Source organism: Terrapene carolina, unplaced genomic scaffold, assembly GCF_002925995.2.
Source record: "Terrapene carolina triunguis isolate 2854851 unplaced genomic scaffold, T_m_triunguis-2.0 Scaffold31, whole genome shotgun sequence".
Lineage (NCBI taxonomy): Eukaryota > Metazoa > Chordata > Testudines > Emydidae > Terrapene > Terrapene triunguis.
Genome location: NW_020664382.1, coordinates 10,332,505 through 10,346,084, shown reverse-complemented (window position 1 = coordinate 10,346,084; position 13,580 = coordinate 10,332,505). Strand labels below are relative to the sequence as shown.

At 37.5% G+C, this 13,580-nt stretch overlaps 1 protein-coding gene across 1 annotated transcript in view; it reads right to left on the bottom strand.

Moving 5' to 3' along the window:
- Positions 1 to 2,378: 2,378 nt before the first annotated feature.
- Positions 2,379 to 13,580, bottom strand: part of LOC113406615 (E3 ubiquitin-protein ligase listerin-like) — a 41,176-nt gene continuing 29,974 nt past the window's right edge. Inside the window, exons 21-30 of the mRNA XM_026652304.1 lie at positions 12,453 to 12,597; positions 11,189 to 11,402; positions 10,602 to 10,839; positions 9,588 to 9,662; positions 8,873 to 9,059; positions 7,124 to 7,295; positions 4,836 to 5,056; positions 3,819 to 4,013; positions 3,035 to 3,202; positions 2,379 to 2,512 (exon numbers count right to left, since the gene is read on the bottom strand). Coding sequence (XP_026508089.1) covers positions 2,450 to 2,512; positions 3,035 to 3,202; positions 3,819 to 4,013; positions 4,836 to 5,056; positions 7,124 to 7,295; positions 8,873 to 9,059; positions 9,588 to 9,662; positions 10,602 to 10,839; positions 11,189 to 11,402; positions 12,453 to 12,597 — 1,678 coding nt within the window. The 3' untranslated portion in view covers positions 2,379 to 2,449. The remainder of the gene's footprint in view (positions 2,513 to 3,034; positions 3,203 to 3,818; positions 4,014 to 4,835; positions 5,057 to 7,123; positions 7,296 to 8,872; positions 9,060 to 9,587; positions 9,663 to 10,601; positions 10,840 to 11,188; positions 11,403 to 12,452; positions 12,598 to 13,580) is intronic.

Below are 13,580 nucleotides of genomic sequence, written 5' to 3'. Positions count from 1 at the left end.
CATGACTCCTCTAAAATAACCTTGTGACCCCCCCCCACAACTCCCTTTTGGCTCAGGACCCCCAATTTGAGAAACACTGGTCTCCCCTGTGAAATCTGTATAGTATAGGGTAAAGGCACAAAGACCAGATTTCACAGGGGGAAACCAGATTTCATGGTCTGTAATGCGTTTTTCATGGCCGTGAATTTGGTAGGGCCTTATTTATAGGTCATTTCTGCCATATTTTTGGGGTGAGAGGGAGGCCTGCAGTTGCAATTCCAGGTGAGTGACACCACATCACTATATACCTGATGAAGAAATATCCCATCTCTCAATTGTGACTGACGCTGAACTACAACAATTGACAATAATGCATTTAAAGTTAGAAAAAACTATGAGGGTCCAGCTTAACAACAGACTGTTCTCAGTCCTTGAGATATTTTGATAAAATGGGATTAGAACTGCTAGATGTTGTTATAACTAGGACAATGGATGTTACTCATATTCATATTTTGTGACTCAAGCATGTGTAGTAAAACATGGCAGAGCATACACTATGTAGGCAACTGGTATAAATTGGGGTGAAATCCTAGCCCCACTGAAGCCAATGAGTTTTGCCATTGAGTTCAGTGGGGCCAGGACTTCACCCTTAGAGGTAGCAGTGACTTGAAGATCAAGACCCTACATTTCATATTCTGCTCTAGTTATTCTGCCAATGGCTTAAGGTTAATCCTCTTTCAAAAATTGTTAGTGCAAGAGATTAAACAATTGTGGATCACCTAAGGGCAGGCACTGGCTAGAAAAAAAAAAGAGTTGCCACATCCAGATGTTTTGGAGAAGAAAGGCACTGCTTCCCACTACCGAAGTCTGGACTACAGGATACCTAACAGAACCAACTTGCAAGCCACTTAAAGCTTTCTATGGAAGATGCAATTCACAAGATATGGGCAGCTAACTAATGAAGTTGTCCAGCTGTTTCATTTATCCAGCAGTAGTTGTCTCCTAATCTGCAATAAATAATCATTTAGACTAAATGATTAATATTTAATAAATTACTATAAACATTTGAGAAGCCTTTCTGCTAAAGTATCAAAATTATGGAAACAAATTGTTTCCCTTTAATACGTTTTTTCAGATTGATGTTAAAATACCACCTTTTGCTTTCTTTAATAAAAGATAATTAAAATGCAGAAGTTCTCCATCAGCAGCTTAGTGCTGGCACTACTGATCTATTGCACCTACAATACATGTAGGCATGTCTTTTCAAAAGCTACAAGTGAATCTGGGTGCCCACCTTGAAAGGGCCTGGTTTTGAGACAAGGCTGAGCACTCTCTCTGAAAATCAGGCCCCTTTAAAAGGTCCATCTAACTGGATACCTAAAGCACAAGTCACTTAAAATTTAGGGTATTTTTTTTTTCAGAAAATCCATTGGCCAAAAGACAAAGAAAAACAGCACAATCCCAAAGGCTTAGAAACACTGACATAATAGGCCTATTTCTCCCTTTGCACTGTGTGACTTTACTGATCCAAATATTTAACACACGAAGCAACATGGCTTCACAGTTGAAATGGGCTATATGTTCTGTGCATGTTTCTCTGGAAAAACAACTTATATGAACGGAAGTTACTAGTGAAACAATTTTAAATTCAGTTATAAAGCTAAATCCCTATGATCACTGGAGAATGTCAGTGGAGCATAAAGTTTCATTAACATGTTAAGGTTTTCACCAACTGCAGATAAAGAAAGCAGCAAGAATGAGAGCACAACAGCTGGTTGGCATCCTTCCTCTTCTCTAACTTCTCTCTCTGACTTTACCTGCTGAACTTTTCAATCTTAGAAATCAAAAAATCAGGTTACACTATTAACGTTCAGTTTATAAAATACTTTAGATTACCTTGTATTTCAGATCAGGCTTTAACATTAAATTACCACTGATGTTTTATCATATGCTTTAAATTAACTTTAATGCAATAGCAGCTGCAGCTAATAATTCAAATATGAGATGATTTATAAATTCAAATTTAATGGTTCCAGAAATTCAGATCTTCACGCCACTTACACTAAATTCACCTGTAAAATTAGAGGCACCATCCTGCTTAAGTGCATAACAGTATGTTGGATTAATTGACTGAGTTGTAGCTGAACACTACTTTGGTGCAAACATAACTATTGAAATCACCTCTGAATTTTTAGAATACTTTAACATTTTAAAAAATATACAAATTAAAATAAACTATTCTTACATATATGTTCTTTTATATCAAAGAAGTGTTTCAGAACCCTTTACAATAACACAGTCCAGAGATCAACATGGATCATCCCTTCAGTCAAGCAATTTAAGATAATTCTGATATTATTTCCAAAAAGTAAGTTGGCTTCCTTCAATGTATAGTTCTTGACAGGACCAGTGCCTCCTCTTCATTTACTACATTGTTCATTTTATTGAAGAGGGAGAAGAACATTATATTTCAAAAAAAGGTCTCTCGACAAAGTGGGCAGGTGGATTTGTTGCTAGATGTGAACCATTTGTACTGAAAGAGAAATAGAAACATTTAAAATGTGAACATATGATGAATTTTAAAAGTGCTTTACACTTGAACACTTTCATTCAGTTTTGTTTGACAGGTGTAAGGTTTTATCAGATATAGTGACATATAACTTGCCAGTGAAGATGGCTACCAAATACTAAAAGGCTAGTAAAAGTTATTTTTCCAATAAGCTGTGATAAGCAACTTCCCCTAGCAGAAGCAAAGTCATATGAAATACAAATATAAAACAAAACATTAGTTTCTGAAAGATACCATCCAGGATTCTCTCTGTTGTCTGGTCTCATTTTAAGAAGGTAGGATCCACAAGTGAGAACTCTCTTGGAATTATATTGTTAGAGAAGCAGTAATTTTCTTTTGTATGGCAATACAGACATCAACCTTTTCTGATATACTCATGATTACCATTTTGTCAGCTTTAATATAGCTTACATACTGCAATTTGAACCAGATTTTAAATTTAGGCAAAATACAAACATGTACACAAGACCAACTCTGGGTACTTACCAAACAGGCTGAATGGAATTTTTTCTTGCATGTTCTACAGGCTTTTTTGGGAAGAGAATAATTGGAACCATGTATGACTGAAAAACAGATCATGCAATCTTCAATGCCCTCAAACCGTTTATCCACGTTATTTTTCCACAAAGCCAAGCCTTCCATAATACTTCCATTCTAAGAGAGGGAAAGAGTCACAACAGTAATCAGTGATGTGTTAACATTTTAGAACATCGCTTATTTCTATTCTAGTAACACGCAGAAGCCCCAAGCAGGATCGGGGCTCCTTTGTACTAGGTGTTGTATACATACATAGTGGGACTTGGACCCTATCCTGAAAAATTAATCTAAGATGACATGCTATTTATGAAGGGTGTGGTACAGGGATTAAACGTACAATTTTAATGTATATAATCAAATAAAGCCATGTATTTCAACTACAATGGACAGTATCCTATAACGGATCCTTCAGATTTCAGACATGTTCCTCTCTACAGAACGCGTAGTGGACAGTGTGCATTTAAGAGCATTTATAAAGCTATTTGCATTAATCATTTTGTTAGTTTCTTATAATCACAAGTGTAGAGTGACATCTATAATTACCAACCAACCCAATTTTAGAGGGTCTCATGTTAGGGGAAGTTTTGAGACTGTAATAGTTCATCATCCATAGATGTAGATCCTGGTGTTACATTTCAGTCAACACTATATTGCTAAGATTGTTCTATCATTTCTGTGTCACTGTTTGTATGTCCTAAATTGCCAAAACCAAGGGCTTGGCCTAAAACTTCACCTGGTGAGTGAGGTACGTGCTTAACTGTAGCATCCAATTGCGCCACTGCTGAACAGCCACACCAACCCTCTTTCCACTCTCAACTGTTATTGAGCCCAGTGGGTAATTTGGCGGAAGCTGTATTATCAGTTCAATAAATATATCATCAACTGAATAGGTAGCAATCACTTCCCGAGTAGCAGACCGAGCTTTTACCTATAGAAAAACAGAAACATTCAAAAGACTGGTGAGATCTCACTTTACGTTAAACATACACTTTCTCAAGTCTTTTTATATTACATGAAAGATCCATAATTTACAGCATATGCTTGGACCAGGAAAACAAGTGACTGACAAATCTTTTCATTAAAGAAAAATGCCAACCTTTGTCATGCCAAACTAAACAGAACTGGTATCAGCCAATCAGATTGAAAGATGGCTGACAATCACTGATAAATTTAAAAAAAAAAAAATCACACTAGCCAGAAGGTACCATATTGATAGTGGTCTTGCAGAAAACAGCACTTATATGGATAACCTCTCTGACTGAAGTACATGCACCAAGATTTTCTACACTATTCCAAATACAGGAAGACAGCAATTATATAGCGAACAAATGTCATCCTACTAAACCAATAACAAATGAAATTATACTATCAATCATTTATGATAATAGAAATAAAGTTGTTTTATTCACTGTCAGAGGATCAGTCAGATTCTGAAAAAGCAACATCTCTGCTTTGACCATTACAGCATTTTGATAAAGGTCTAGGGTAAAATCCTGGCTCCACTGAAGTTAATGGCAAAACTGTTGACTTCTACAGGGTCAGGATTTCAATCCAATCACAACTGCAAGAGAGCACTATCCTGTGATAGTTCCAGTCCACTGATATTCTCTCAGTGATCTTTATCTAGCTGGCACTTAACACACCTTATTGTATTTAATGCCTGGTTTAGAAACATTGGAGAGTTTTTACAAGACAATTTTTCCAAGACAATTCACAAGCAACTTTTTGAGAAGATAAAGGCCTTACTAACCGTCATGCCATTAAATAACTGTGTGCTAGTCTGCACAGAAGATATTTCTTGTAAAGAAAGTACATTGCTGACATATTTGCTTGTAAATTTATCTACTACATTGAAGACCCGTTTCTCACAGCTATTCCACCAAAGCCTAACCATGGCTGGCAAGTCCTTCAATGTCATATGATACACCGAGCAGGCCAAGTGTGGAATCTGAGATGACAGCACTGCTGTATCTGGGGGGGGGGAAAAATCAAAAACATTTTGTCAAATATCATATAGGTGACATAGCATTGTTTCTGCCCCATCCCTATAGGAGCATTATTTTAATAATTTGATTATATGACAGAGCCTGTTGCCGGCGATGGAAAGCATGCCAAAAATTCCCAACCCCTCTTGTCCATAAATGCTATCCTTATGAACATTCAGATTTAGAGCTGGTCAGAAAAACTTCAACGGAACCATCTTCCCTTGGAGAAAGCAGCTGTGTCTAAACTGAAATGCTCTGCCAAGTTGTGTTCATTTTGCTGAAATTTTACCAAAAAAAGGGAAAATTGTTCCAACAACGTCTAAGTGTTCCATTTGGCTGTTTTTAAAATGAAACATTTCAATTTCCTTTCTAAACAACTTTTCATTTTATTTTGGTTATGTTATATAGTAATATGAAAATGATGAAATCAAAACAAACATTTTAATTTTGAAACTGTATTTCCTTGCCTCTGTTACCAATATCACTTTAGATTATTGGAAAAATAATTTTCGAGTCTAATTTTCTTTTTGCACTTCTCTGGTAGAACAATGAAAATTAACTACCGAATATACTCATTCATAAGCCGAATTTTTTTAGTAAAAAAGGGAAGCACCAGAGAAGGGGTTCGGCTTATGAACGGGTATAGAGAGGGAGAGGTGGGACGCAGCCCCTCCCCCCAACAGAGGAGAAAAGAGAGGCAGCACAGCCAGCAGAGACAGAAGGGAAGAGGCGGGGCCAGAGTCTCTCCGCTTCTGGCCACACTGCTCTCCCCCCAGCCTCCAAAGCAGCTGCAGCTCTGGGGCTGGCAGGCTACAGCCGTGCCACTCGGCCCCGCCCCCCAGAGCAGGCTGTGCCCGTGCCGCCCGGCCCGCCAGAGCACGCTGCGGCCGTGCTGCGGCCGCACCGCCCGGTCTGGCCCACCAGAGCAGGCTGCGGCCGCGCTGCCCAGCCTGCCGGAGCAGCTCCAACCAGGCCGTTCATCCTCCCCTGGTGGGAAGGGATGGGATAGGGAGAGTGTGGAGGTCCTGGGCTAGGGGTGGGGTCATGTGGGGGGTGGTCACCGGGGTTACTCCCCTCACTCTCAGCTTCTCCCCCCCAAAAAAATTTCCCCACCAGTTGCTGTCCCGGCCCGTCAGGGTAAGCAGATGGCGCGCCGGGACACTTTGTTTACTTAGGTTTACCTCTGTGTCTGCAGATGCTCGAGGTAAACAAACCATCTCGGCCCCCCAGCGGCTTATCCTGATGGCCTGGGAGCCAAATTTGCTGACCCCTGAATTATAGGATCGGCTTAGGAATGGGTTATAAAAATTTTCCATTTTTACTTATCCATCTTGCGGGGGGTCGGCTTATAAACGAACCGGCTTATGATCGAGTATGTACGGTAATCTACTTAACTTTTGTCTTTAGACAATTTAACACTCTGTTTCTCATGCATTAGCACTCTGCTGCAACATTTGTATTTGCAGATACGTGAATGCAAATACGAGTTAAGTATTTTGAAGAAATTTTTATTAACTTCATATATATTTTTAAATAGACAATTTAAAAGTTGGCTTAAGCTACCTAAAAGTGTCAATTTAAGAAATGAAACAAGAAATCTGCATGCAGATTTTAACGTATTGTAGGCTTAAATATTTCCCCTTTTTTGCACCACCTAAACCACCTAAACCAGTGGTTCTCAAACTTTTGTACTGGTGACCCCTTTCACACAGCAAGCCTCTCAGTGCAACCCCCCCCCCTTATAAATTAAAAACACATTTTTTAATATTTAACACAATTATAAATGCTGGAGGCGAAGCAGGGCTTGGGGTAGAGGCTGACACCTTGTGACCCCCAGTCTTAGAACCCCGGATCTAAACCCAGAACATGTGCAGACACGTTGGTATTAAGGATTTCCCATCACATCTTTTTCTGGAAATAACTCAGTAATGAGACTAAGGAAGGGATATGTTTCTCTACGATTTATCATTTTCTTTCACTAAGAAGCATATTTTAACCTTATTAAGGCTGAAGTTACTCTGCGTGAATAAATATCATATACATTTTTACTAACCTTTGACACCTAAATGAAGTTCTTCAGTAAAGAAAGTTTTTGTATCCTTATCTGGGACTTCAGTAGATGGCCCTGAAAAGGCAGGGTTTTCTGGCATAAGCCTGAACAGGTGATAAAGAAGTTTATTCAGATTCTTAGTTCTTCGAAGGTACTGTGAATATAAAGCCCGCAGCTGGTGGGGGGAAAAATAAAGTATATATGAGTCCTAATAAAAAGCAGCTTGTTCTGATATGAACATGTACATGTAGAGAGGAAGGTTGGTCCAGTGATTAGGGCACTAGCCTAAGACCTGGGAGACTCTGGTTGAATTCTTTGCTCCACCACAGACTTCCTGTATGACCCTGGGCAAGCCTGTCTGTAACTCAGTTTCCTATCTTGAAATGGTAGTACTTCCCTACCTAACGGGGTGTTGGGAGGGTAAATACATTAAAGATGGTGAGGTGCTCATCTACTAATGGTGATAAGGACTATATAAATACCTATGATAGACAGACATCTACATGTAAGATATATGGAGATAAATTGATTAGGGCAGTCCAACATATAGGCTATCTGGAAAAGCATTCTGACACCAAAGTCTATTACTATCTTTTAAGTGAACTGATGGAAGCCTCATGGTTCAAGCTATTGAATTAGACTAAACCAAGAACTCAAGAACATATTGTAGGGAACAATCTTGTGCTTGAATAGGCGAGATGAGCTAAGAGAAATGGAAAAATCTAAATTTAGAATGTTGTTTTAGCTTTCTTTCCAATGAGCTGTTAACACAGAATTCATTTCCATTACATCCATACCTACAAATGTGAACTCCACAAATGAAACAGGAATCCAAATGGTTCACTTTGGTATATATTATGTATAATGTCATAACGTTTATATCACCCTTTAACAGTAAAAAATGACATTATTTTGGACAACTTCTTAAATGGGATTTAGATACTTTATAATATGATACTAAATTTAAAATTAGGAGTCACTGATGCATAGAGTAGATCAATTGTAAGAATAGCAATGTATGCAATATGCCTTGTACTGTGAACTATCAACCACATTACCTTAAAAATACTGTTCCATGTCACTCAGGTATTGTTTACTGATTGAATCATAGAAGTTTTCTGGTGGCTAGTAAGGTTAACCACAGCTGTATATTTAATTAAATGCACCAAATACTTCCTATTTACAAACAACAGTTTGAATTCAAATTACGTATCTCGTGCAGCAAGATTATTTTCCTTAAACGGACATTAATACACAGGTTTTACAGTGATGTCTTGCTTCCTGTCGAGGAAGATTTCTAAATACTGTAAAGTAAGCATTTAAAAGGTGGATAAATAGAATATTAATAAAATGCAAATGAGGCTGCTTAAAACTGCTTACAAATTATATATTTTAATAAAATTCTTAAAGCATTATATTTACTACTCAGTGTAGTAACAGCTTTCTGCACTGCCATGTCAAACACATGACTTCCACTGCTAGCTTAATGGCAGAGCTACTAGTGCTGTGTAAGAAATGCTCAGCACTAGGGAAAGGAGAGATCGGTAGTGAATTCTATCAGTGTATTTAGTGTTGATGGGTTCTAAAAAGAATACCATTAATTCTGCATCAGCTGAAGGCCTGAAGCCATTGAATACTTAAACGGAAGAAAAATATTAAGAGGAAACTTCAGGACCAGATGTAAATGGACGTTGGCCAGATAAGAGTGTAAAGAAAACCCACTGGGAGAAAAAACATTCATTAAATACATACTTGAGAAGAAGCTGCCTTGAAGAAAGTTAATATTAATTTCCATGTGAGAAGATATCCTAAAATGAAGCAGAACTCTTCGCTCAGTGGCTGAACAACTGCATACTCTCCAACTGGAATGCAATCTAGGATGTTTTCTAGAAAGAGTTCTTGAGTGGCAAGAACAGACATAAGAGCTGCAGGTGGTGACCTATGGAATGATAAGGCATTATATTTGCCATAGTGATGAATTTTACAAAATAAAACTTTCTTAGATCACAAAATGGTTTTTTTTTTTACAGCCTGCTCAGCATCCTCTCAGTACCAAACATGTAAATACATCAAAAGCTCTCTTCTTACAATGAAATACTCCTCTCAGTTCTGCACAGCAGTATTATATTTTAATACTCCTCTCCCCTTAACTAGACAGACCTCCCATTAACTTCTGGTAGGAAAAGCAGAATATAAAAATTGAATGCTACTATGGGGATCTGAACGGAGGACTCGGGCCTTTATTTGAATTGCTTTAACTTACATTTGGGCAGAACTCACAGTGTGCTAGTGCTGGATAAACACAATAGAAAGCACAATCCATTCTTACCACCTAGGCAAGTGGTAATACTGAACTAACTGCTCCTGAAGTTTGCTTTTTGCGATGCTGTACCCCATGACATGCAACACCCCATCCCCTTTAAAGATGCAGAACTGAAGTCAAAATAGAAACAAAACAACAACATACAAAGCTGATTCCTCTTCTTCATCACCATAGGATTTGAGATCCTCATCATCAAATTTAGGCAACTCGGGCATTAACCTGTGGAGTTGAGAGGAAGATGGAGTGAACCAGTTTTCATTTTTACTGCCTACACCATTTATCTCTTATATCAAGAAAAGCATTAATTTGTTGGCAATGTATTTATTAAAAATAGTGCAGTGTCTATAAGACACACATCCAAAACTGGTTGCTTAAATTACAGGTGCCAGAAGGCACATAATCTTGCTCAGTTTTTCCCTTTACTCATCTTTACTTTAGGAGGACTCAGAAGTCCTAACATCTATACTTCTGAGCAAGCCTAACATCAGCTTTTACAGACCTTTGAGGGCACTCTAAATGAGAGGCACAAGCTGCTATGGAGCCTATGTTTCAGGTCATATGTACCTTACAAATTGCATGAAAGGTAGCTAAGTATATGTACCACATTTCAAATTTCTGGCACTAGGACTGTCCAAAGAAAGTTCATAAGAATCTTGAGAATAAGGAAGAATTATTCCCCACTTTCCTCATACACAAATGTCTGAAGAGTTTTGGTTCAAACTCTCTAGTAAAATTTACCTTCAGGCAGAGACCAAGTCAGGAAAATTTCAGCTCAACAGACAAAAGTTTTGGAAAGCTATGTATATCTGAAAACACAGGGTTAGACTGAAAACACTTAGACAACCCTGGATTGTAGTAATATTGATACTATAGTTAAAGCACATACACAATTCTGTCAGAAAATCAAATTACATTTTCATGTTCCTTACTAAAGTTTTTCCTTTATGTTAATACATTAGTCTAAAATTAAAACATTTATAAAATTACTCAGTATTCACACTGAATAGATGTATATCAAAGTTCACTACATGTACATAAATTACCACTTAGCGATTTTTCCAAATGGAAAACTATTTTACTAGCCTCCTCACATTTCAAAATGCAAAATTTTACAGAGTTTAAAAACAGAGAGGGAAAGATCACTGGTTGATTCCTTACTTATATAGCATGTGGTAGACAGTGATTTGTACAGGTCTAGCTCGGAAGAGCAGCAATGGAGATAATGTGTTTAACAAGGTCTGTAGGTTATCTGGAAGGTTTGTTTTCTGGCCAGCAACAAACTTGGCTGGCAGTTTGTGGTTCAACAATTGGTCCTTTGAAATGTATGTTAGAACTTCACCTAAGGATTTCAGTATAGAGTTCTGAAAGGATTTTTCAGATGCATCTTTGCTTTCCCCTGTTCAGAATGGAGAAAAACAGCAAGTTACATTTGTAGCTCAGTTTGTTATGGTTACAAGTGGGTTCAATCACAGAAAACTAAGGCACACTATTTCCACTTATCTAAATTATCCAATACTAAATATTATTAAAAATCGAAGTGTAATTATATATCCCTTAAATATTTTTCACTGATTGTTGCTCATCCACTATGTGCTAGTTAAATACTGTCTAACAACTACATGAATAGAGCACTCAATATAATAAAGTCAAACTTAGTCTGTCATCTATTCTACTTAAAAATACCTCTACTCAGGTCACTTGTCATATCAAGCTACTACCCTGCTTGTCATTTGCCATATACTTGCCTGTGACTTTTACCAACAAAGTTAACAGCAAGTTGTGAATGCCTTCAGAAAAGAATTCCTTCCATTCACTGATCAGGTTCATCGGAAGATTTTGGATAGCCTCAGGAGTTGCTGCCTGGAAGTAAGCACTAAGGGCAGAAGCCAAGTCACAGCTGACACAGGCAAAAATTTGCACCAGTGGAACATGATAAAGCGAATGGTTTTCCCTTGTTGTCTGGAAAAAATGGCAGTAATTTCTTAGTCCTCACTCTGCTTTAAGACAGTTGTTTTATACTACATTTATACAGAGTTATATATCACTATAGAATTTGTAGTTCATCAAGTGCTTTGAGATGTTTGATGGAAAAGCAAGCGTCAGTTACCTCTACAAAATATACTCTGTGAGAATTAGTAAATAAGACAAATCTGTGCTCACGCCACTTCAAAGCTCCTGGTATTTGACCTCACAAGGTTATTTAAAAACTTCTGCTGGATCCCAACGAAAGTAAATAAAATACAATAACTCTCCCCAGCTCTTATCAAGGTTTAGAATAATGGATTGTTTCCATTTTTACAGAACCCGTTACATAATGGTAGGCAGAAACTGCCACCAAGTGGATTCAAACAGTAATGTCTGTATCTGCAACACTAAAACTTACACTGCCAAGTAGGCCAAAACCATAGTTTAAAAAGCACCCCTGTTCCCTCCCAAATATAAAAACTTCATAAGCTTCATTCATTAAATCATTTCCACATTGTGGAAAACTTACGTTCAACCAGAAATTACTAAAATGGTGCTCACTCCCTTAGACAAAAATCAATCCCCTCCCTCAAATTGGGCTCCTGCTTTTATTTTTATTCTGTCAAGATCCACAAAAAGTAATATAACTAACTATTGAAAATCCTCTAAAATGATACATCTATATAGCAAGTCCACAAATGTGGCTGCCACTATGTTTTGGGCTACTGTCTTTAAATTAACATCCATCCTTCCAGTTTGTAATGATATTGGTGTAAAATGAATATGTTTCTAGCCAAAGTAGATGATGCAACCCCTGTACTTATATTATGTAAAGCACTTTCACACCCTTCAGATGAAAGCTGCTATAAGAACATACAGAGAAAGGTATTAAGGCTTAAATATCTGTTCTTTAGCTTCCTTATTTTAAATACAGAAGAAAAAAAATACGAGTCTAGTGTCAAATGAATAGGTGTCGAATGTCCATTCTGAGAGTCCTATTTCAGGATGCAATATACTGTTTAGCAATGATGCTTATCATATTACCTCTAACCAAGCCAGCATGGAGCACATTATGAAGTCCCACTCATTGTCCATCAGTGGAGACGTGGAATATTTTAACAACAGTGGAAAGTAACGGATCATCTCTATATTGAAACCAAGCAACTGAGGCGTTGCTTCTTTAAGATTGCTGAAACAGAAGTACAGAAGTTAAAACCAACCTCATTAATGCAGAGGAATAAAATATTTCTGTTCTAGCCTTAGTGTATCCTCTTAGGCCAAATTCATATTCTATACTGGAATCTGCCTAAGTGCTTAAAATACCCTTGCTTTCTTTGAGGTTAGTTCCTATGTAAACTACATAACAGGAACAAGATAAACCAACATGCAAACAAACAAGAAGTTCTGTGATTCCAGACAGGCCACCAACTACACATTATACTTATCTATTTGCTCAAATAATAACCTAATGTAAATCAGTAAGTTTAGTAATTGAAACTACAGTTTGCATTATACTCCAGGACACAATTAAACATGGGTTTACAAGATTTAATGATTTCCTGTAGCCAATAAAATATATGAATGAATCACAGAGTTTAGTTTCAAGTGTGAGCACCTGGGTGCGCAAATCCCACAAGTTAATGCACGAATTGATACACAAACACCTACAACGATTGCCTACTTTAAAGGCATAATGCAGGCACAATGAAATTCTCTTGCCAGTTTGTCCCCATTTCATGACATCATTACACAGATCTCTTCAGTAAACCCAAGATGGATGAACTTCAGACAAATGAAAGTATTTCTTCTCTGCATGTTAAGTCTTTGGTCACATTTTCAGGCCCAGATTTCTAAAATACAGGTGCCTGAAATTCACCTCCCAAGTCTTTATTTAGGTATCTAAATAAGTGATCTGATCATCAAACTGCTGGGTATGCAGAAGCTGCTAGACGCTCAACCCTTTTGAAAATCCAGCTATTTATTAAGGTTCTTCATCACGGATGTAACCCCCAATCCTGAAAAGATGTATGCATGTCATTAACTTCAAGCATCCAAGTAGTCCTACTGAACGGGAACTTTAAAAAATAGATTTTTATCTTTAAACTCTTTGTCCTTCTAAATAGGCTGTTTTAAAATACACAGTAAGATTTGGCTATGTTAAGTTATAGCAAA